This window comes from Bombina bombina, chromosome 12 (genome assembly GCF_027579735.1).
Source record: "Bombina bombina isolate aBomBom1 chromosome 12, aBomBom1.pri, whole genome shotgun sequence".
Taxonomy (NCBI): Eukaryota; Metazoa; Chordata; class Amphibia; order Anura; family Bombinatoridae; genus Bombina; species Bombina bombina.
Genome location: NC_069510.1, coordinates 29,795,665 through 29,819,916, shown reverse-complemented (window position 1 = coordinate 29,819,916; position 24,252 = coordinate 29,795,665). Strand labels below are relative to the sequence as shown.

Genomic DNA, 24,252 nt, shown 5'->3' with positions numbered 1-24,252 from the left:
CAATATAAGGTGGTTATCTACCGTATTTAAAGAGGGGATTGGATCAAGAGTATAATGTTCAACAAACCTAACATTAGGCCAGGTTAAATAATTTCATTATACAGGGGATCATAATACAACCCCAACAACAGCAACAAGTCATCTAGATTTGAACTAAAAGATCTATACATACCGCTGTACTAAAAGATTCAATATCTATAAAAGTATACGTACAGGAGATGTGTTTTTACTTTAAAGAGTGGGCAGCAGGATATAAAATAAACTTGCTGTTTTTTTAATTTGTAAAAATAAAAGTTATATTTTAACTATTTACCTATTTGACTCGATCAGGATTCTATCAGTGCATAGAAGCATTCTTTGTTGAACACACTCACTCACCAGTGAATTATGCCCTTATTGTTACATTTATTATATATGCTTAAGCACTTAACTCCTTTAAGTGACCCACATACATATTTTCTGACAAGGCCCTGAAGGAGGTATATGATTTTCAAACCCTGCTTTCAGTTCCCGTTTTTGCTTTGTATGGGACATAGTTACCCTATTGTCTTTGGGGTACAGTGTTGGTGCAGTTTTTTTATTGGGTGTCATAAATCCTAAGATATATTTATAGTTGGCACTTTAAAATATGAAGACAGATGAGAGACTTAAGGGGTTAATTCCCTCATTCTTGGCAGAGTGTATGGCTTATTTTTCCTTGAAGTGTATTGGAACTTACATGGAAGACAAATTTTATGCGTACTGGAGGGAACTAACGGCTTTTAAAACTTATGCAGCTGTTTGTTATTTTGCGCTCTTATGTGTGGCGCAGTTTTCTTCCGTTTTTTTACGGAGCAGACTTTTGTGAGCTCAGAGAGTCGTATTGAAGGCTTAGGAGAGGTGTCGACTTAGTTATTCGCCGAACGGAGTAATTTCAGTGACAAATCGTTTAGCTGAAACAGTTCACTGCTTCTTCTGCTTACTAGTGGGATTTTCGCTCTGGTCCAGTAGGAGCTTCAGATAGTTTGTCTGAAGTTAACGTTCATATATGTTTTTCAACCTTGTTATTTAATAATTTTGACAATATAAGAAAAAAAAAATATTTTGAATTTTTTATTTTGGTTCATCGTTCTGGTTATTGCTAGTGGGACCCGTCCTTTTGAGTTATGGACTCAGAACAGGATCAACCTATCTCTCTAGATAAATGTTTACTATGCATAGAGAATCAGATTGCTCTACCAATGCAGTTTTGTTCCTCATGTTTAGCGAAAACGTTAAAATGTAAAGAAAAAATTCTCCCTTCTGAGCCAAGTGTCTCTCAGGATTTTTCTGTGCGACATGCTGTACCTTTCTCCTCAAACATCCCAAGCCTTAGTTGTGTCTCATACTGTGCCTTCTGAACCACCTGGGGGTGTTTATTTACATGGGGATTTCGCCGCTCAGATTACTTCGGCAGTGTCAGCGGCTTTATCTGCTTTCCCTTCTTCAGGTAAGCGTAAGAGGAAATATAAACATTTGCCTGCTACTAAGGTTTCTGACCACTCTAAGTCGGCATTAGCCAGCCTTTCTCATTTGTCTGATGAGGAAAATTCTTCAGTAACTTCTGAAGGTGGAATCTCAGACTCTGACACTTTAGCAGAAAAATCTTCAGAATCTGAAGAATTACATTTTAGATTTAAGCTTGAACACCTCCAGTTACTACTGAAGGAGGTTTTGGCTACTTTAGACAACTCTGAACCTTTGGTTTCTTTCAAACCTACTAAGTTTTCTAAACTGGATAGAGTTTATCATTCTCCATCTTCTGAGGAAGTTTTTCCTGTTCCAAGGAAGATGTCTGAAATTATAGCTCAGGAATGGTATAAACCAGGGGTTCCTTTTTCCCCTTCTCTTGTCTTTAAAAAGATGTTTCCTGTTGCTGACTCTATTTGTGAATCATGGCGCACTGTTCCTAAGGTAGAAGGAGCTATTTCTACTCTTGCTAAGAGAACTACTATTCCTATTGAGGATAGTTGCTCTTTTAAGGATCCAATGGATAAGAAGCTAGAGGCTTACTTGAAAAAGATGTACATCCATAAAGGATTACAGTGGCAACCTGCAGATAGTATTGCCACAGTATTGCCTTGTCTGATCTTATTTCTGAGGAAACTACGGTAGAAGAAATCCAGAATAGGGTCAAAGCTCTTAAATTGGCCAATACCTTTATCTGTGATGCCAACATTCAAATGATTAGACTAGGAGCTAAGATGTCTAGCTTCACTGTGCTAGCCCGCAGAGCTCTGTGGTTAAAATCTTGGTCAGCTGATGTTACTTCAAAGGCCAAGCTTTTAGCTTTACCTTATAAGGGTAAAACTCTGTTTGGACCTGGTCTGGCGGAGATCATTTCAGAGTTTACAGGGATCTTTCCTACCTCAGTACAAGAAGAATAGACCTAGAGGGTCGACAATCTTCTCATTTTTGTTCCTTTTATAACTTTAAGTGGCAAAAGTCCTCCTCTTCCTCTTCTAAACCATAGCAATCCAGGTCCTCTTGAAAATCCAACCAGCTCTGGAACAAGAGAAAACAAAACAAAAAGCCCTCCGCTGACTCTAAATCAGCATAAAGGGTCCACCCCCGATCCGATTGTGGATCAGGTGGGGTCAGACTTTCTCTTTTCAAACAGGCCTGTATTCGTGATGTCCCAGATCCATGGGCTGTGGACATAGTATCCCAGGGTTATAAGATAGCATTCAAGTCTTGCCATCCAAGGGGTAGATTTCTCCTGTCAAGATTATCCTTAAACCAGTTAAATAGGGAGGCCTTCTTAAATTGCATAAAGGATCTATCCTCCCTAGGAGTTATTGTACCAGTCCTTCTAACGGAACGAGGTCTAGGATTCTATTCAAATCTATTTGTGGTTCCCAAAAAAGAGGGAACAAGTTCCTCAGGGTCCCGTCCTTCAAGATGGAAACTAATCATTCCATTGGTCCAGGAAGGCCAGTTTATGATGACCATAGACCTGAAGGATGCGTACTTACATGTTCCAATTCACAGGGATCATCACCAGTTTCTAAGATTTGCCTTTCTGGAAGTTTATTGCCCTTCCATTTGGTCTTGCCACGGCTCCCAGAATATTCACAAAGGTCCTGGGAGCACTTTTGGCAGTGATCAGATCCCAGGGAATCACAGTGGCGCCTTATCTAGACGACATCTTGGTTCAACTAGCAAAATCTCATACAGAGATGTTGTTGTCTTTTCTATGTTCCCACGGGTGCAAAGTGAATCAGGAAAAGAGTTCTCTAGTTCTGTCTACTAGTGTGTTTCCTAGGAACAATCATAGACTCCTTGTCCATGAAGATTTTCCTGACGGATGTCAGAAAATCCAAACTTCTTGCTGCTGGCCCTTCTCTCCAGTCTGCCTTTCATCCAACAGTGGCTCAATGCATGGAGGTGATTAGTCTGATGGTGGCTTCCATGGACATCATTCCTTTTGCTCTATTCCATCTACGACTGCTGCAGCTTTGCATGCTCTGTCAATGGAATGGAGACTATTCGGATTTATCGCCGAGGATAAATCTGGACCCCCTAACAAGAGAATCTCTCTCGTGGTGGATTTCACAGGAACATCTGTCTCAGGCACATGCTTCCTGAGACCTTCCTGGGTGATTGTAACTACGGACGCCAGCCTATCAGGCTGGGGACTCCTGGACAGCAGCTTCCTGAGAGAATTACGGCTTATTACACCTAGGGCTGTCTCCTCTTCTTGGGCTTTCAAAAATTAAGCTTCTGTGGAACCGATTTGCAAGGCGGCAACTTGGTTCTCTCTGCATACTTTTTCCAAATTTTTTTATTTTTTTTTTATTTAGATTTTTTATTGAGGATTAAACATTACAGCAGATGTCACAGCGCAGGTGACCAACAGATTAACATATACATAGACATTATGCCGTTGTAATGACACAGTAGATATAGCTATTAATGAAAATACTGAGCATATAGGTCAAGCATGTCAAGTATGAAATAAGATATCTACCATATAAACCTCATTTTCGAGTAATGTGAACTGAGAAACATAACAATTATGAAAACCTCGTTTACAAACAGTATGAACAAACTTAGAATACAAGGACCGGGTAGTACCTCAGTCCTGCACAGTAACTCAACTTTCTAGGAATTTCGTGAAGTCAGCTTGGGAATGCCTCTCCGTGTACTACAACTAGTAATTATAGTGCGCATCTCCAGGCGGGGGGAGCCTGGGTTGAAAAGAGGCGGGGGGAGGAGGAGTATGAGTTTCCATACTACATGAGGGGGGAGGGGGAGGAGGGGGAAAGGGGGGAAGGGCAAGAATATGGTGGTAGGGGTGGCTGGAACCTTTAATTCGACTAGGTATTTAGCTTTGAGCTCCTTGGTAGTTAAACCAGGGCTCCCAGATCTGCCAGTAAAGTTCTTCCTTGTCCATATGGGAATAGAAACTTTGTTCCATGTTGGCGTATACCTGCATTATAGATGTAACGACCGTTACATCTGGGGGATGGGTTTGTTTCCAGGCCCTTGCTATCGCCAGTTTTGTGGCCGCTAGGACAAAGATGACCAATTTAGAGACGTGGGTTGGAACGCTCCTCGGGAAAATGTGTAGAAGGGCGATTGCAGGAGTGAGTGGGATAGAGAGCCCAAGGTTGGTGCAGACGGTTTTTATCTGTGTCCAGAGAGGTGCCAGTTTTGGGCAGTCCCACCAAATATGCATATCTGAGCCTCTTTGCGTGCACTCCCTCCAACACAAAGGGGGCGTTGTGGGGAACATCTGTGACAACCTCGTGGGAGTATAGTACCATTTTAGGAATAATTTCATGTAAGCTTCTAATGTATTTGCACAGTGTACCGTCTTTTTAGTTAACGTCATGGCTGTGGATAGGTCTTTATCTGAAATAGGTCTGGATAAATCTCCCTCCCAAGCCCTTAGCTGCCATGGTCTGTCTCTGTTAGTGGACGACTGTAGTAGATCATAGTGGAACGATATGAGCCTAGGAGTCCTAATAGGGAGTTGCCATAGCTTTTCCCAGTTAGTCAGGGGCCTGTTTAGGGCTTTGGGGAATCCCCAAGATGTCATAAAGGCGTAGAGCCTCGAATATTCGGAAGAGGCCCACGGGGGGGGGGGGGGGGGGGCTCTGGGATAATGGCGCTGATATTATGGGGTGGGATTAAGATATCCGAGAGGTATACACGGGAGACCACTTTCAGGTCCCAATCACTCCACTGCTGTATGTGTGTGTCAGGGAGAACCGCCAGTAAGGCTGGTACAGAATGAATGGGAGACGGATGTGGAGCGATGTCGCGTAGGTTTCTAAGGCTATACCAAACTTTCAGATTATCTCTGATAATGATATTTTGTAATCCCAAGCTGTCAACACAGTGCTTAGGGACCCAGGGTAAGTCTGCCAACTTTAGGCCTAGGGGAAGGGCCGATGTTTCTATGCTTTTCCAGCCCTGCTGTTCCCCCTTGTCTGCCCACGCTGTGATATGAGAAAGCCTGGCTGCCTCATAATATCCACGTATGCTAGGCATTGCAACTCCTCCAAATTCATATCTTTTTTGGAGTATCTTCGCCGCTATCCCGGGCCTGGATTTATTACTTTTTCCAAATTTTATACTTTTGCCTCGGCTTTTGGGAGAAAGGTTCTTCAAGCGGTGGTGCCTTCTGTTTAGTTTCTCCTGCCTTTTTCTCCCTCCCTGTTTATTCCGTGTTTTTTCCGTGTCCTCTAGCTTGGGTATTGGTTCCCACTAGTAATTGGAATGACATTGTGGACTCTCCATGTCATAGGAAAGAAAACAAAATGTATGCTTACCTGATACATTTCTTTCTTTCCGGACATGGAGAGTCCACAACCCTGCCCTCTTCTTATTTATAATTCGGCAGTTTTTTTTTAGTAAACCTCAGGTACCTTTTTCACCCTTGTGTTTCTTGTTTTTCCTTTTTCCTTCGGCTGAATGACTGGGCATTATGAGTAAGGGAAGTTACACTTAACAGCTTTGCTGGGGTGCTCTTTGACACCTCCTGCTGACCAGGAGTTGAATATCCCACTAGTAATTGGAATGACGTCGTGGACTCTCCATGTCCGAAAATAAATAAATTTATCAGGCAAGCATACATTTTGTTTTTCATGTCGGGTTATCACACCTGAGAATTTGTGATCGGGTTTGTGTGAGTTCTCTATTGACTTCTATGGGGGAATACGTGAACGTGCACATGATATTCTAAGTTTGGCTCTTTGTGTGCATCAGGTTAGCGTGAAAGCGATAACTTTTTACTTTCAACTTGTAATACAAGCGCAACCCGATGTGTAAAAAAAGCGTACTCAGAAAGATCTGAGTCAGGTGTGACCCCAAGACATCGGGCATGTGGGGTAGGAGTAATGATGGAATTATCAACAGCTATAGAAATTTTGGGGGTGGAGACATTAGAAGGAGGGGGAATAATAAGGAGTTCAGTTTTGGAGAGATTTAGCTTAAGGTAGTGAGAGGACATCCAAGATGAGATATGAGAAAGACAGTGACATGGGTTAGTAAGGAAGGAGGTGGGTCTGGTGCAGAGAGGTAGAGTTGGGTGTCATCAGCATACAAATGATATTGAAACCCATGGGACTTTATTAAGGAACCTAATGATGACGTGTAGATTGAAAAGAGAAGGGGACCGAGGACAGAGCCTTGAGGTACCCCAACAGAAAGTGGTAATGAGGTAGAGGATGCTCCGGAGAAGACTACACTAAATGTACGGTTAGTGAGATAGGAAGAGAACCACAAGAGAGCTGTGTCGCAGATGCCGAAGGATTGGAGGGTTTGGAGCAGAAGAGGGTGGTCAACAGTGTCAAAGGCTGCAGCCAGGTCAAGGAGAATAAGCAGAGAGAAGTGGCCTTTGGACTTTGCTGTAAGTAGGTCGTTGGTAACTTTGACAATTGCTGTCTCTGTAGAGTGATGGGGACGAAATCCAGATTGCAGTGGGTCAAGAAGAGAGTTTAGTGTAAGGAAATGGGATTGACGTGCGTATACTAGCTTTTCGAGGAGCTTTGAGGGAAGAGGGAGTAGGGAAATAAGGCGGTAGTTGGATGGGGAGGTTGGATCGAGGGAAGGTTTTTTGAGGACAGGTGTGACCAGTGCATGTTTTAGAGATGAGGGAAATATACCAGTGCTGAGGGAGAGGTTGAAAATGTGTGTGAGTATGGGGGTGAGGGTAGAAGAGAGGGAGGGGAGTAGCTGTGAGGGGATGGGGTAGAGGGGACAGGTAATGAGGTAGGAGGACAGTATAAGGGCAGAAACTTCATCCTCGCTAACAGGGGCAAAAGAGCTGCATTTTTGGATATTTGGGTTTTGGATGATTGTGAGCTTTTGAGGGGGTGGGAGATTGGTAGTATGTTGAGAGCTGATTTCACTTCTGATGGAGTCAATTTTGTTATTGAAGTGGCTGGCAAAATCTTGAGCTGAGAGAGAGGTTGTATTAGGAGGTGGGGGTGGGCGGAGAAGAGTATTTAACGTGGAGAACAGACATTTTGGGTTAGAGGAAAGAGTAGAGATGAGATTAGAGAAGTATTGTTGCTTATAGAGATTAAGGGCAGAATATTAGGAGTTCAGGATGAACTTGTAGTGAAGAAAGTCAGCTGAACTCCGAGATTTTCTCCAGTGTCGCTCAGCAGTACGGGAACATCTGCGTAGGTATTGTGTCAGAGGAGTATGCCAGGGCTGAGGATGAGAGTGTGGTTTCTGAGCTATGGTTGGAGGGGCCAGATTGTCAATGACCGATGTAAGGGTGGAGTTATACTGGCAGATAGATTGGTCAGGGCAGGAAAAGGAGGTGATGGATGAGAGGAGAGGTTTGAGAGCTAGCGAGCTGTTGCAGATCTAATTACTTAGTGCTTCTGTGAAGTTTGGTGTGAGGGGTAGAGGGATTACACACATTACACATATACCACAGAAATGCTACACATACACATGAATGCACGTGTATGTGTGTGGAATCATCTTCCAAGAAGGAGAGTTTGGTGACACAATCAGGACCATCATCTCATGACCTGCCTATTATCTGCTGTATTCTACCTAAGAGCTGCGATATTTGGTAGAATGATATGTTACCTATGTGTTTAAAGGGATAGTAAAGTCCAAATTAATCTTTCATGATTCAGATAGGGCATGTAATTTTAAACAACTTTTTAATTTACTTTTATCACCAAATTTGCTTTGTTCACTTGTTATACTTAGTTAAAAGCTAAACCTAGGTAGGCTTATATGCTCATTTCTAAGCCCTTGAAGGCCGCCTCTGCATTTGACAGTTTTTCACAGCTAGTGGGCATTAGTTCATGTGTTTCATATAGATAACACTGTGCTCATGCACGTGAAGTTATTTAAGAGTCAGCGCTAATTGCCTGAAATGCAAGTCTATCAAAAGATCTGAGATAAGGAGGCAGTCAGCAGAAGCTTAGTTACAAGGTAATTACAGAGGTAAAAAGTATATTAATATAACAGTGTTGGTTTTGCAAAACTGGGGAATGGTAAACAAAGGGATTAAACAATAACATTTTTGGTGTTTACTATTCCTTTAATCTTTATCTATATAGGGTCATTAAGGCAAAACAATTATGCTCTACTATATTAGAGCATAATATTGTGAATTAGTATATCCCTTTAAGTAGCTAATAATTGTTGAACTGTTTTTTCAAAAACTAATTATTGATATTATTTCTTTTCTGCTCAGTGCCACACAGAGAACTGATTGTCGCCCATGGGCAGTAGATTAGGCTGCCCTTGATTAGAGTTAAGATTAAAATACTGTGATCAGGGTCATCAAGAAATGTTTGTAGAATCATTAGAGAATTAGATCCGTTTTTTAATTTTTGGGAAAAAAGAAAAATGTTTGTCCTTATGTAGTTTTGTGCATAGTTATAGCAATATTACCAGTACATTTGGTGAATTGTTTGCTACCCCCCCCCCCAAAATAAATTGCCATTATATTAAAGTAATATAAATTAGATTGCTTCTTGTTCTCTCTCATTTGCAGAGTGGGTGAAGGCCGCGCTTGCTGGAGCCTGGGAAATGCCTATGTATCATTGGAAAATCATGAGGAAGCTCTTCGTTATGCAAAAAGACATATGGAGATATCGTGCGAGGTATGAAAATGGGCGTCAGCCATCTTTGTCCTGATTTATATACAGTATCCGTGCTCTATTTGCCTTAGGCTGTACAGAGGGATACATACAATGTATGATAAAAGAAACATTTCTACAAACTAATACAATCTAGAGGAGATAATTGGGATAGATAACAAGATGAATGGATTAAATGGGAGAGCGAATGATAATAATTTACAAGACACTGCAGGATGAGAGAGATTCCATGGCAGGTACACTGTTTAAAGGGACAAATATTGTCTTTCATGATTCATTTAGTTTAAAAAGTTTCAAATATATTTGTATTATCTAATTTGCTTCATTCTCATTTTATTCTTTGTTGAAGTGCATACCCAGGTAGGTACTGTGCACTTGTCTGGGGAACTATATGGCTGCGGTTTGTGCAAAAATAAATAAATAAAAATATAACAATAATAAAAGCATTCGTGCTCATGTGCAAGCTTCTGAGCCGACCAACCTGCTTTTTTACAAAGTATACCATGAGAACAAAGTAGATCTGGCAATAGAAATTAACAATTACTTTTTTTTAAATTGTTACATTCTATCTGAATTATGAAAGAAGACAAATCTGGGTTTCATGTCCCTTTAAAGGGACAATACAATTTGTAATTCTCTGCAATGTATTGGTAATATTATAATACTTATTTTAGGTGTGATGGCAATTTTAAAATAAGCAACTGAAACGATCGGCTAGATTACGAGTCTTGCGTTAGCCTTAAAAAGCAGCGTTGAGAGGTCCCAACGCTGCTTTTTAACTCCCGCTGGTATTACGAGTCTTGAAATGACAGGCTCACCGCTCACTTTTTTGGTCAGACTCGAAAATACCGCAAATCCACTTACGTCAATTGCGTATCCTATATTTTCAATGGGACTTGCATAACGGCATTATTACGAGTCTTCCAAAAAGTGAGCGGTACACCCTCTCCTGTCAAGCCTGGTACCGCATTTAAAAGTCAGTAGTTAAGTGTTTTATGGGCTAACGCCGTAGCATAAAACTCTTAACTAAAGTGCTAAAAAGTACACTAACACCCATAAACTACCTATTAACCCCTAAACCGAGGCCCCCCCACATCGCAAACAATAAAAAAAATTAACCCCTAATCTGCCGAAACGGACATCGCTGCCACTATAATAAATATATTAACCCCTAAACCTCTGCACTCCCGCATCGCAAACACTAGTTAAATATTATTAACCCCTAATCTGCCGTCTCTAACATCGCCAACACCTACCTACATTTATTAACCCCTAATCTGCCGCCCCAACGTCGCCGCCACTATATTAAAGTTATAAACCCCTAAATCTAAGTCTAACCCCCCCTAACTTAAATATAATTTTAAAAAATCTAAATAAAATAACTATCATTAACTAAATTATTCCTATTTAAAACTAAATACTTACCTATAAAATAAACCATAATCTAGCTACAATATAACTAATAGTTACATTATAGCTATTTTAGGATTTATTTTTATTTTACAGGCAACTTTGTATTTATTTTAACTAGGTAGAATAGTTACTAAATAGTTATTAACCATTTAATAGCTACCTAGTTAAAATAAAGACAAATTTACCTGTAAAATAAAACCTAACCTAAGTTACAATTACACCTAACACTACACTATAATTAAATTAATTCCCTAAATTAACTACAATTAAATACAATTATCTAAAGTACGTAAAAAAAGACTAAATTACAGAAAATAATAAAATAATTATAAGTTTTTTAAACTAATTACACCTAATCTTATTCCCCTAATAAATAAAAAAGCCCCCCCAAAATAATAAAAAGCCCTACCCTATACTAAATTACAAATAGCTTTTGAAAGGGCCTTTTGCGGGGCAATGCCCCAAAGTAGTCAGCTCTTTTACCTGTAAAAAAAGTACAATACCCCCCCAACATTAAAACCCACCACCCACACACCCAACCCTACTCTAAAACCCACCCAATCCCCCCTTAATAAAATCTAACACTAACCCCTTGAAGATCACCCTACCTTGAGAAGTCTTCACCCAATTGGGCAGAAGTCCTCAACGAAGCCGGGCAAAGTGGTCCTCCAGACGGGCAGAAGTCTTCATCCAAGCCAGCCAGAAGAGGTCCTCCAGACGGGCAGAAGTCTTCATCCAGGCGGCATTTTCTATCTTCATCCATCTGGCACGGAGCGTGTCCATCTTCAAGACATCTGACGCGGAGCATCCTCTTCGTTCTTCATCCGACAACTGAATGAAGGTTCCTTTAAATGACGTCATCCAAGATGGCTTCCCTTCAATTCCGATTGGCTGATAGAATACTATCAGCCAATCGGAATTAAGGTAGAAAAAATCCTATTGGCTGATGCAATCAGCCAATAGGATTGAACTTCAATCCTATTGGCTGATTGGAACAGCCAATAGAATGCGACCTCAATCCTATTGGCTGTTCCAAGCGATGTTGGGGGCAGCAGATTAGGGGTTAATATATATAATGTAGGTGGCGGCGGTGTCCGGAGCAGCAGATTAGGGGTTAATAATATAATGCAGGTGTCGGCGATGTCGGGGGCGGCAGATTAGGGGTTAATAAGTGTAAGATTAGGGGTGTTTAGACTCGGGGTTCATGTTACGGTGTTAGGTGTAGACATAAATGTATTTTCCCCATAGGAATCAATGGGGCTGCGTTAGGAACTTTACGCTGCTTTTTTGCAGGTGTTAGTTTTTTTTTCAGCCGGCTCTCCCCCATTGATCCCTATGGGGAAATCGTGCACGAGCACGTTTTGCCAGCTCACTGCTACCGTAAGCAGCGCTGGTATTGAGGTGAGATGTGGAGCAAAATTTTGTTCTCCGCTCACTTTTCTGCGGCTAACGCCGGGTTTGTAAAAGCCCGTAATACTAGCGTTGTCTGTAGGTGAGCGGTGAGGGAAAACTAATCGTTGGCACCGCACACCATTACCGACAAAACTCGTAATCTAGCCGTCTATGTTTTAACCTTTATGGGTGCCGTTTACTGTACTTTCAAGTCATCTCTTGCTCTAAGGCTTACCACCCACCCCATATTTACAAAGTAGCGCACGGTCTTAAAGGGATATGAAACCAAAAACTTTTCTTTCATGATTCAGATAGATCCTAAACTTTTTTTAAAACGTTCTAATTCACTACTATTATCTAATTTGCTTTATTCTCAATGTATCCTTTTGTTGAAGGAGCAGCAATGTACTGCAGGGAGCTAAATGATAGACAATAACAAAAGGCCTATATGTGCAGCCACCAATCAGCAGCTTCTGAGCCTACCTAGGTATACTTTTTAACAAAGGATTAAAAGAGAACAACACAAATTAGATAATAGAGATATCATGTCCGTTTAAAGCTGAGCCACAGGTGACATAGTCTCTGCCTCACATCTGAATTTATCATTCCCAAGCAAACAGCGGATCTTAGGGGAAGTCTTCCTGAGATTAAACTTTATTTCTGCGAAGGTATAAAGAACAATAATTGTAATATTTTTTAGAAAATATTGTTTGCTCTTGATTGGAAATGTATTTGTTTTTACTGTACATTAAGAAGCATTGCTGTATGTTGCGGCACGTTAAACAGTGCTACAACTGAAGAGAGAGGAAAAACTAGCACAGTTTTCGGATGTATCGTGCAGCAAACGCAGGAACAATAATATTACAGCGTTGTTTCATTTTCCTTTGTTAAATATTTACTTTGAGATTAAATGCTGTTTTTAATGTCCCTCATGTGTTTTATTGCATATTGATTTAGATTTAGGGAGTTTGGATGTTTTACAAACTTGTTCATATTGGTATGTATTTGAATTCAGTGCACTGGTGGCAAACTATGACTGCATATCCGTACTCGGAGGCACTTATATGAAAGATTTGTACATTGTGACAAATTTAGCTGGAGACAGCTCACAGACGTGGACTCCTTGCCCAGTGTGCTTAGAGGAATGTGGCTGCACCTCACTGACGAGGCCCATAGGAGGCCGAAACGATCGTCTGGGGTTGTCATGTTCCTTGTTCAGAGGAGAATTGCCTGGTATTTCGGGGCTGGACTGACCTTACTTGGCGGGATCAGACTGATATACTTCAGGAAAGTTTTCTTCTGTGAAAAGCACACTGGTCTAAAAGAGGCTGCTTCCGGGTGGTAAATCGCCATAGAACAAGCCACTGAGCTGTTGTTCGTTCCTGGTAGAGCGCTTCTCTCTTTGTATGCAAATTATTATGACCCTGGGGAAGTCTCCCTATGGGTGATGGGGGAAACCAGACGTGGACTCCTTGCCCAGTGTGCTTAGAGGAATGTGGCTGCACCTCACTGACGAGGCCCATAGGAGGCCGAAACGATTGTCTGGGGTTGTCATGTTCCTTGTTCAGAGGAGAATTGCCTGGTATTTCGGGGCTGGACTGACCTTACTTGGCGGGATCAGACTGATATACTTCAGGAAAGTTTTCTTCTGTGAAAAGCACACTGGTCTAAAAGAGGCTGCTTCCGGGTGGTAAATCGCCATAGAACAAGCCACTGAGCTGTTGTTCGTTCCTGGTAGAGCGCTTCTCTCTTTGTATGCAAATTATTATGACCCTGGGGAAGTCTCCCTATGGGTGATGGGGGAAACCAGACGTGGACTCCTTGCCCAGTGTGCTTAGAGGAATGTGGCTGCACCTCACTGACGAGGCCCATAGGAGGCCGAAACGATCGTCTGGGGTTGTCATGTTCCTTGTTCAGAGGAGAATTGCCTGGTATTTCGGGGCTGGACTGACCTTACTTGGCGGGATCAGACTGATATACTTCAGGAAAGTTTTCTTCTGTGAAAAGCACACTGGTCTAAAAGAGGCTGCTTCCGGGTGGTAAATCGCCATAGAACAAGCCACTGAGCTGTTGTTCGTTCCTGGTAGAGCGCTTCTCTCTTTGTATGCAAATTATTATGACCCTGGGGAAGTCTCCCTATGGGTGATGGGGGAAACCAGACGTGGACTCCTTGCCCAGTGTGCTTAGAGGAATGTGGCTGCACCTCACTGACGAGACCCATAGGAGGCCGAAACGATCGTCTGGGGTTGTCATGTTCCTTGTTCAGAGGAGAATTGCCTGGTATTTCGGGGCTGGACTGACCTTACTTGGCGGGATCAGACTGATATACTTCAGGAAAGTTTTCTTCTGTGAAAAGCACACTGGTCTAAAAGAGGCTGCTTCCGGGTGGTAAATCGCCATAGAACAAGCCACTGAGCTGTTGTTCGTTCCTGGTAGAGCGCTTCTCTCTTTGTATGCAAATTATTATGACCCTGGGGAAGTCTCCCTATGAGTGATGGGGGAAACCAGACGTGGACTCCTTGCCCAGTGTGCTTAGAGGAATGTGGCTGCACCTCACTGACGAGGCCCATAGGAGGCCGAAACAATCGTCTGGGGTTGTCATGTTCCTTGTTCAGAGGAGAATTGCCTGGTATTTCGGGGCTGGACTGACCTTACTTGGCGGGATCAGACTGATATACTTCAGGAAAGTTTTCTTCTGTGAAAAGCACACTGGTCTAAAAGAGGCTGCTTCCGGGTGGTAAATCGCCATAGAACAAGCCACTGAGCTGTTGTTCGTTCCTGGTAGAGCGCTTCTCTCTTTGTATGCAAATTATTATGACCCTGGGGAAGTCTCCCTATGGGTGATGGGGGAAACCAGACGTCGACTCCTTGCCCAGTGTGCTTAGAGGAATGTGGCTGCACCTCACTGACGAGGCCCATAGGAGGCCGAAACGATCGTCTGGGGTTGTCATGTTCCTTGTTCAAAGGAGAATTGCCTGGTATTTCGGGGCTGGACTGACCTTACTTGGCGGGATCAGACTGATATACTTCAGGAAAGTTTTCTTCTGTGAAAAGCACACTGGTCTAAAAGAGGCTGCTTCCGGGTGGTAAATCGCCATAGAACAAGCCACTGAGCTGTTGTTCGTTCCTGGTAGAGCGCTTCTCTCTTTGTATGCAAATTATTATGACCCTGGGGAAGTCTCCCTATGGGTGATGGGGGAAACCAGACGTCGACTCCTTGCCCAGTGTGCTTAGAGGAATGTGGCTGCACCTCACTGACGAGGCCCATAGGAGGCCGAAACGATCGTCTGGGGTTGTCATGTTCCTTGTTCAGAGGAGAATTGCCTGGTATTTCGGGGCTGGACTGACCTTACTTGGCGGGATCAGACGGATATACTTCAGGAAAGTTTTCTTCTGTGAAAAGCACACTGGTCTAAAAGAGGCTGCTTCCGGGTGGTAAATCGCCATAGAACAAGCCACTGAGCTGTTGTTCGTTCCTGGTAGAGCGCTTCTCTCTTTGTATGCAAATTATTATGACCCTGGGGAAGTCTCCCTATGGGTGATGGGGGAAACCAGACGTGGACTCCTTGCCCAGTGTGCTTAGAGGAATGTGGCTGCACCTCACTGACGAGGCCCATAGGAGGCCGAATCGATCGTCTGGGGTTGTCATGTTCCTTGTTCAGAGGAGAATTGCCTGGTATTTCGGGGCTGGACTGACCTTACTTGGCGGGATCAGACTGATATACTTCAGGAAAGTTTTCTTCTGTGAAAAGCACACTGGTCTAAAAGAGGCTGCTTCCGGGTGGTAAATCGCCATAGAACAAGCCACTGAGCTGTTGTTCGTTCCTGGTAGAGCGCTTCTCTCTTTGTATGCAAATTATTATGACCCTGGGGAAGTCTCCCTATGGGTGATGGGGGAAACCAGACGTGGACTCCTTGCCCAGTGTGCTTAGAGGAATGTGGCTGCACCTCACTGTCGAGGCCCATAGGAGGCTGAAACGATCGTCTGGGGTTGTCATGTTCCTTGTTCAGAGAAGAATTGCCTGGTATTTCGGGGCTGGACTGACCTTACTTGGCGGGATCAGACTGATATACTTCAGGAAAGTTTTCTTCTGTGAAAAGCACACTGGTCTAAAAGAGGCTGCTTCCGGGTGGTAAATCGCCATAGAACAAGCCACTGAGCTGTTGTTCGTTCCTGGTAGAGCGCTTCTCTCTTTGTATGCAAATTATTATGACCCTGGGGAAGTCTCCCTATGGGTGATGGGGGAAACCAGACGTGGACTCCTTGCCCAGTGTGCTTAGAGGAATGTGGCTGCACCTCACTGACGAGGCCCATAGGAGGCCGAAACGATCGTCTGGGGTTGTCATGTTCCTTGCTCAGAGGAGAATTGCCTGGTATTTCGGGGCTGGACTGACCTTACTTGGCGGGATCAGACTGATATACTTCAGGAAAGTTTTCTTCTGTGAAAAGCACACTGGTCTAAAAGAGGCTGCTTCCGGGTGGTAAATCGCCATAGAACAAGCCACTGAGCTGTTGTTCGTTCCTGGTAGAGCGCTTCTCTCTTTGTATGCAAATTATTATGACCCTGGGGAAGTCTCCCTATGGGTGATGGGGGAAACCAGACGTGGACTCCTTGCCCAGTGTGCTTAGAGGAATGTGGCTGCACCTCACTGACGAGGCCCATAGGAGGCCGAAACGATCGTCTGGGGTTGTCATGTTCCTTGTTCAGAGGAGAATTGCCTGGTATTTCGGGGCTGGACTGACCTTACTTGGCGGGATCAGACTGATATACTTCAGGAAAGTTTTCTTCTGTGAATAGCACACTGGTCTAAAAGAGGCTGCTTCCGGGTGGTAAATCGCCATAGAACAAGCCACTGAGCTGTTGTTCGTTCCTGGTAGAGCGCTTCTCTCTTTGTATGCAAATCACAGGTGTAGACCGTTTTGTCTGTAAAAATGTAATGAAGGAAGATTATCTATACCAGGTTTCTTTAAACTTTTTTTTTTTCCCAAGCCCCAGGTCAGTGATACCACATATCTTGGTGATCCTATTTTTATGCTTGGTCTGAAATTTTTGAAGTAATGTACAACAAAATAGTTGTAATTTTTGGCAAAGTGACTAAAATGTATGCAACTTTATTCCTGATTGTAGTCAAACTTGTAAGTTTTTTAATAGGTACTCTCATGCAAAACACACACCACACTCACTCTCATACAAAACACACACTCTCATACAACAGTCACCCTCATATTAATATTATTATTATTCTTTATTTATAAAGTGCCCACAGATTCCGCAACGCTGCCCATGGGTACAAGGATAACAGTACAATGGAGAAACAATATGATAAAAGACAACATTTTACAGACAAATGCAGGGGGAATTGAGGGCCCTATTCAATCTAGAAGTTACAATCTAGAGGGGTAGGGTAACACATACCACACTCTCATAAAATACACAAGCCCTACACTCTCATACAACATACACACACTCTCATGCAACACACACCACACACTCTCATACAACACACACCGCACACTCTCATACAACACACTCACCACATAAACTCTCATACAAAACACACACACCACAATCTCATACAACACAGACAAATCGTGACCCAGTACATATGATGTTGTGACCTAGTAATATGTTGCGACACATGGTTTGAATAACCCTGATCTATACAATCCTAGATTTTAATATCTAATTACTTATGTTAAATTACATTTGTGTGCTAGTCTCATTAGAGAATGTATAGTTATTCACATAGAGAGAAGCTCACTCACAGGTATGAACAACCAGCTCAATACCATTGTTAGCCTGGTCTATGGCGATTTAGCACCTGGGTGCAGCTTCTTTTAAGTAATGCTTTTCACAGATTAGAACTTTCCTGTAGTATATCAGTCTGATCCCGCCTATTAAGGTCAGTCCAGCGCCGAAATACCTGGCAATTCCTCTCTGAACAAGGAACATAACAACCCCAGACGATTGTTTTGGCCTTCATTGGGCCTCATTAGGGAGGTGTAGCCATATTCCTCTAAGCACACTGAGCAAGGAGTCCATGTCTTGTTGCCCCTTTTCTCTTGTTAAGTGTGTTCAGTCCACGGGTCATCAATTACTTATGGGATATATTCTCCTTCCCAACAGGAAGTTGCAAGAGGATCACCCAAGCAGAGCTGCTATATAGCTCCTCCCCTCACATGTCATACCCAGTCATTCTCTTGCAAGTCTCAACAAAGGAGGTTGTGAGAGGAGATAGGAGTTTTTTTACTTATATTCTTCAATCAAAAGTTTATTATTTTAAAATAGCACCGGAGTGTGCGGTTTGTTTCTCTCAGGCAGTATTTAGAAGAAGAATCTGCCTGCGTTTTCTATGATCTTAGCAGACGTAACTAAGATCCACTGGCTGTTTTCGCACATTCTGAGGAGTGGGGTAACTTCAGAGAAGGGAATAGCATGCGGGGTCCACCGCAAATGAGGTATGTGCAGTAAAATATTTTCTAGGAATGGAATTGACTAAGAAAACACTGCTGTTACCCATATGACGTAAGTACAGCCTTTAATGCAGTAGTAGCGACTGGTATCAGGCTGATAAATGTATGCGCAGTTGAGTTATTTTCTAGGGACTAGAATTTGACTTTAAATACTGTTAGTACTGAAATAAATGTATGAGCCTTAACTGCAGTAGAAGCGACTGGTAGCAGGCTTAGTGATAACTTTGCATAACACTGGAAAGTTGTTTTTTAAAACGTTTACTGGCATGTTATTCATTTTGTGAGGTACTTTGGTGATAAATCTTTTTGGGCATGATTTTTTTCCACATGGCTAACGTATATTTCTGCATAGAAACCGTTATATCAGGTCTCCCACTGTTGTAATATGAGTGGGAGGGACCTTTTTTAGCGCCTTGTTGCGCAGTTAAAATTCTATCACAGTCTTCCTGCTTCTTCCTCCTTGATCCAGGACGTCTCCAGAGAGATCAGGGGTCTTCAAAATTCATTTTTGAGGGAGGTAATCAGTCACAGCAGACCTGTGACAGTGTGTTTGACTGTGAGAAAGGCGTTAAATCTTAAATTGATTATCCGTTTTGGGTATTGAGGGGTTAATCATCCTTTTGCTAATGGATGCAATCCTCTGAAAATTGGTTGCTATAACTGTATTAGTTCATTGTTATTTCAACTGTGACAGTTTTTTTTTTGTGTTTTTAAAAGCGCTGCAGCGTTTTTTATATTGCTTGTAAACTTATTGAAAGAAAGTTCCAAGCTTGATAGCTTCATTGCTAGTCTGTTTAAACATGTCTGACACAGATGAATCTGCTTGCTCATTATGTTTAAAGGCCAATGTGGAGCCCAATAGAAATATGTGTACCAATTGTATTGATGTTACTTTAAATAAAAGTCTGTCTTTACCGGTAAAGAAATTATCACCAGACAATGAGGGGGAAGTTATGCCTAACTCTCCTCACGTGTCAGTACCTTCGCCTCCCGCTCAGGAGGTGCGTGAGATTGTGGCGCCAAGTACATCAAGGCACTTACAAATCACTTTACAAGATATGGCTAATGTTATGAAAGAAGTATTATCTAATTTGCCTGAGTTAAGAGGCAAGCGCCATAGCTCTGGGTTAAGGACAGAGCGCACTGATGATATGAGGGCCATGTCTGACACTGCGTCACAATTTGCAGAACATGAGGACGGAGAGCTTCATTCTGTGGGTGACGGATCTGATCCAGGGAGACCGGATTCAGAAATATCAAATTTTAAATTTAAGCTTGAGAACCTCCGTGTATTGCTAGGGGAGGTATTAGCGGCTCTGAATGATTGCGACACGGTTGCAATCCCAGAGAAATTATGTAGGCTGGATATATACTATGCGGTACCGATGTGTACTGACGTTTTTCCTATACCTAAAAGGCTTACAGAGATTATTAGCAAGGAGTGGGATAAACCCGGGGGGGCCTTTTTCCCCTCCTCCGATATTTAGAAAGATGTTCCCAATAGATGCCACCACACGAGACTTATGGCAGACGGTCCCTAAGGTGGAGGGAGCAGTTTCTACTTTAGCCAAGCGTACCACTATTCCGGTGGAGGATAGTTGTGCTTTCTCAGATCCAATGGATACAAAATTAGAAGGTTACCTTAAGAAAATGTTTGTTCAACAAGGTTTTATATTACAGCCCCTTGCATGCATTGCGCCCGTCACTGCTGCAGCGGCATTCTGGTTTGAGTCTCTGGAAGAGGCTATTCGCACAGCACCATTGGATGAGACTATGAACAAGCTTAAAGCCCTTAAGCTAGCTAATGCATTTGTTTCGGATACCGTTGTGCATTTAACCAAACTAACGGCTAAGAACTCCGGATTCGCCATCCAGGCGCGCAGAGCGCTATGGCTTAAATCCTGGTCAGCAGATGTAACTTCTAAATCTAAATTGCTTAATATTCCTTTCAAAGGGCAAACCTTATTCGGGCCCGGCTTGAAGGAGATTATTGCTGATATTACTGGAGGTAAGGGTCACACCCTTCCTCAGGACAGGGCCAAATCAAAGGCCAAACAGTCTAGCAGCATCAACTTCCTCCGCTCCAAAACAGGAAGGAACTGCTGCTCGTTACAGACAGGGTTGGAAAAGCAACCAGTCCTGGAACAAGGGCAAGCAGGCCAGAAAGCCTACTTCTGCCCCTAAGACAGCATGAAGAGAGGGCCCCCTATCCGGAAACGGATCTAGTGGGGGGCAGACTTTCTCTCTTCGCCCAGGCTTGGGCAAGAGATGTCCAGGATCCCTGGGCGTTGGAGATTATATCTCAGGGATACCTTCTGGACTTCAAAGCTTCTCTTCCACAAGGGAGATTTCATCTTTCAAGGTTATCAGCAAACCAAATAAAGAAAGAGGCTTTTCTTCACTGTGAACAAGACCTCCTAGTAATGGGGGTGATCCACCCAGTTCCGCGGACGGAACAAGGGCAAGGATTTTACTCAAATCTGTTTGTGGTTCCCAAGAAAGAGGGAACCTTCAGACCAATCTTGGACCTAAAAATCTTAAACAAATTCCTAAGAGTTCCATCATTCAAAATGGAAACTATTCGAACCATCCTACCCATGATCCAAGAGGGTCAGTATATGACCACAGTGGACTTAAAGGATGCCTACCTTCACATACCGATTCACAAGGATCATTATCGGTACCTAAGGTTTGCCTTTCTAGACAGGCATTACCAGTTTGTAGCTCTTCCCTTCGGGTTAGCTACGGCCCCGAGAATTTTTACAAAGGTTCTGGGCTCGCTTCTGGCGGTACTAAGACCGCGAGGCATAGCGGTGGCTCCGTACCTAGACGACATTCTGATACAAGCGTCAAGTTTTCAAAATGCAAAGTCTCATACAGAGATAGTTCTAGCATTTCTGAGGTCGCATGGGTGGAAAGTGAACATGGAAAAGAGTTCTCTGTTACCACTCACAAGGGTTCCCTTTCTAGGGACTCTTATAAATTCTGTAGAGATGAAGATTTACCTGACGGAGTCCAGGTTATCAAAAATCCTAAATGCTTGCCTTGTCCTTCATTCCATTCCATTCATCTGTCCAAGGGAATGACTTTTCGCAGACCAGATTGGACGATTGTAACAACAGATGCCAGCCTACTAGGCTGGGGCGCAGTCTGGAATTCCCTGAAGGCTCAGGAATCGTGGACTCAGGAGGAGAAACTCCTCCCAATAAACATTCTGGAATTAAGAGCAATATTCAATGCTCTTCTAGCTTGGCCTCAGTTAGCAACACTGAGGTTCGTCAGATTTCAGTCGGACAACATCACGACTGTGGCTTACATCAATCATCAAGGAGGAACCAGGAGTTCCCTAGCGATGTTAGAAGTCTCAAAGATAATTCGCTGGGCAGAGTCTCAATCTTGCCACCTGTCAGCGATCTACATCCCAGGCGTGGAGAACTGGGAGGCGGACTTTCTAAGTCGCCAGACCTTTCACCCGGGGGAGTGGGAACTTCACCCGGAGGTATTTGCTCAACTGATTCTTCGTTGGGGCGAACCGGAACTGGATCTCATGGCATTCTCGCCAGAACGCCAAGCTTCCTTGTTACGGATCCAGGTCCAGGGACCCGGGAGTGGTGCTGATAGATGCACTAGCAGCCCCTTGGGTTTTCAACATGGCTTATGTGTTTCCACCGTTTCCGTTGCTGCCTCGACTGATTGCCAGGATCAAACAGGAGAGAGCATCGGTGATTCTGATAGCGCCTGCGTGGCCACGCAGGACCTGGTATGCAGACCTAGTGGACATGTCGTCCTGTCCACCATGGTCTCTGCCTCTGAGGCAGGACCTTCTAATTCAGGGTCCTTTCAACCATCCAAGCCTAATTTCTCTGAGGCTGACTGCATGGAGATTGAACGCTTGATTCTATCAAAGCGTGGTTTCTCGGAGTCGGTTATTGATACATTAATACAGGCTCGGAAACCGGTTACCAGAAAAATTTACCATAAGATATGGCGTAAATATTTATATTGGTGTGAATCCAAGAGTTACTCATGGAGTAAGGTTAGGATTCCTAGGATATTGTCTTTTCTACAAGAGGGTTTAGAAAAGGGTTTATCCACTAGTTCGTTAAAGGGGCAGATTTCTGCTCTGTCTATTCTTTTACACAAACGTCTGGCAGAGAACCCAGACGTCCAGGCTTTTTGTCAGGCTTTGGCTAGGATTAAGCCTGTGTTTAAAACTGTTGCTCCTCCGTGGAGCTTAAACTTGGTTCTTAAAGTTCTTCAGGGTGTTCCGTTTGAACCCCTTCATTCCATTGATATTAAGCTTTTATCTTGGAAAGTTCTGTTTTTGATGGCTATTTCCTCGGCTCGGAGAGTCTCTGAGTTATCTGCCTTACATTGTGATTCTCCTTATCTGATTTTTCATTCAGACAAGGTAGTTCTGCGTACTAAACCTGGGTTTTTACCTAAGGTTGTTTCTAATAGGAATATCAATCAGGAGATTGTTGTTCCATCATTATGTCCTAATCCTTCTTCAAAGAAGGAACGTCTTTTGCATAATCTGGACGTAGTCTGTGCCCTGAATTTCTACTTACAGGCAACTAAAGATTTTCGGCAAACTTCTTCTCTGTTTGTCGTTTATTCTGGACAGAGGAGAGGTCAAAAGGCTTCGGCCACCTCTCTCTCTTTTTGGCTTCGTAGCATAATACGTTTAGCCTATGAGACTGCTGGACAGCAGCCCCCTGAAAGAATTACAGCTCATTCCACTAGAGCTGTGGCTTCCACCTGGGCCTTTAAGAATGAGGCCTCTGTTGAACAGATTTGCAAGGCTGCAACTTGGTCTTCACTTCATACATTTTCAAAATTTTACAAATTTGACACTTTTGCTTCTTCGGAGGCTATTTTATGGAGAAAGGTTCTACAGGCAGTGGTTCCTTCTGTTTAATGTTCCTGCCTTGTCCCTCCCATCATCCGTGTACTTTAGCTTTGGTATTGGTATCCCATAAGTAATGGATGACCCGTGGACTGAACACACTTAACAAGAGAAAACATAATTTATGCTTACCTGATAAATGTATTTCTCTTGTAGTGTGTTCAGTCCACGGCCTGCCCTGTCTTTTACGGCAGTTCTAAATTTTAATTAAAACTCCAGTCACCACTGCACCCTATAGTTTCTCCTTTCTCGTCTTGTTTCGGTCGAATGACTGGATATGACATGTGAGGGGAGGAGCTATATAGCAGCTCTGCTTGGGTGATCCTCTTGCAACTTCCTGTTGGGAAGGAGAATATATCCCATAAGTAATGGATGACCCGTGGACTGAACACACTACAAGAGAAATAAATTTATCAGGTACGCATAAATTATGTTTTTCCCTTAGCGAGACTACTCAAATAGAATACTAACAAGAAAAATGTATACAATATATTAACCCTTTGAGTGCTAATGACGGCTCTGAGTCGTCACAGAGTTTCTTACTCTGGTGCCAACGACGGCTCAGAGCCGTCACTAGCACTCTCCCACCTTGAGGGAGATCTGGGGGCTCCTAACTGCTCCTACCCTAGCGATCGTGTCTGTATAGTGACAGGCATCGCCGGGGATTCACGTGATGCGCGGTGATGTTACACGCAATGATGTGATGGCGTCACTGCGCAACTTTATTTATACTTAACAATGTTAAGTATAGGAGGAGGGGGCATGCTGCTTAGAAGCCTGTATCTCAGGCATCTAAGCAGCTACAGACCCCTAAGTCTGTAGAAGAAAAAAAAAGTAAAAAAAAATGTTTTCAAAAATGTAAAAAAAATAAAAAAAACATATATATTAGCACCCAGGTGGGAAAGTGCTTAGCACTCAAAGGGTTAACTCCCCTCTAGTGGTAGAACCGCTGCCTTCCA

General features: G+C 43.1%; 1 protein-coding gene across 1 annotated transcript in view; it reads left to right on the top strand.

Moving 5' to 3' along the window:
- The window catches only part of GPSM1 (G protein signaling modulator 1), a 594,912-nt gene that overhangs the window by 176,624 nt on the left and 394,036 nt on the right, over nucleotides 1-24,252 (top strand). Inside the window, exon 8 of the mRNA XM_053695674.1 lies at nucleotides 8,999-9,107. Within this exon, the coding sequence (XP_053551649.1) occupies nucleotides 8,999-9,107 (109 nt within the window). The remainder of the gene's footprint in view (nucleotides 1-8,998; nucleotides 9,108-24,252) is intronic.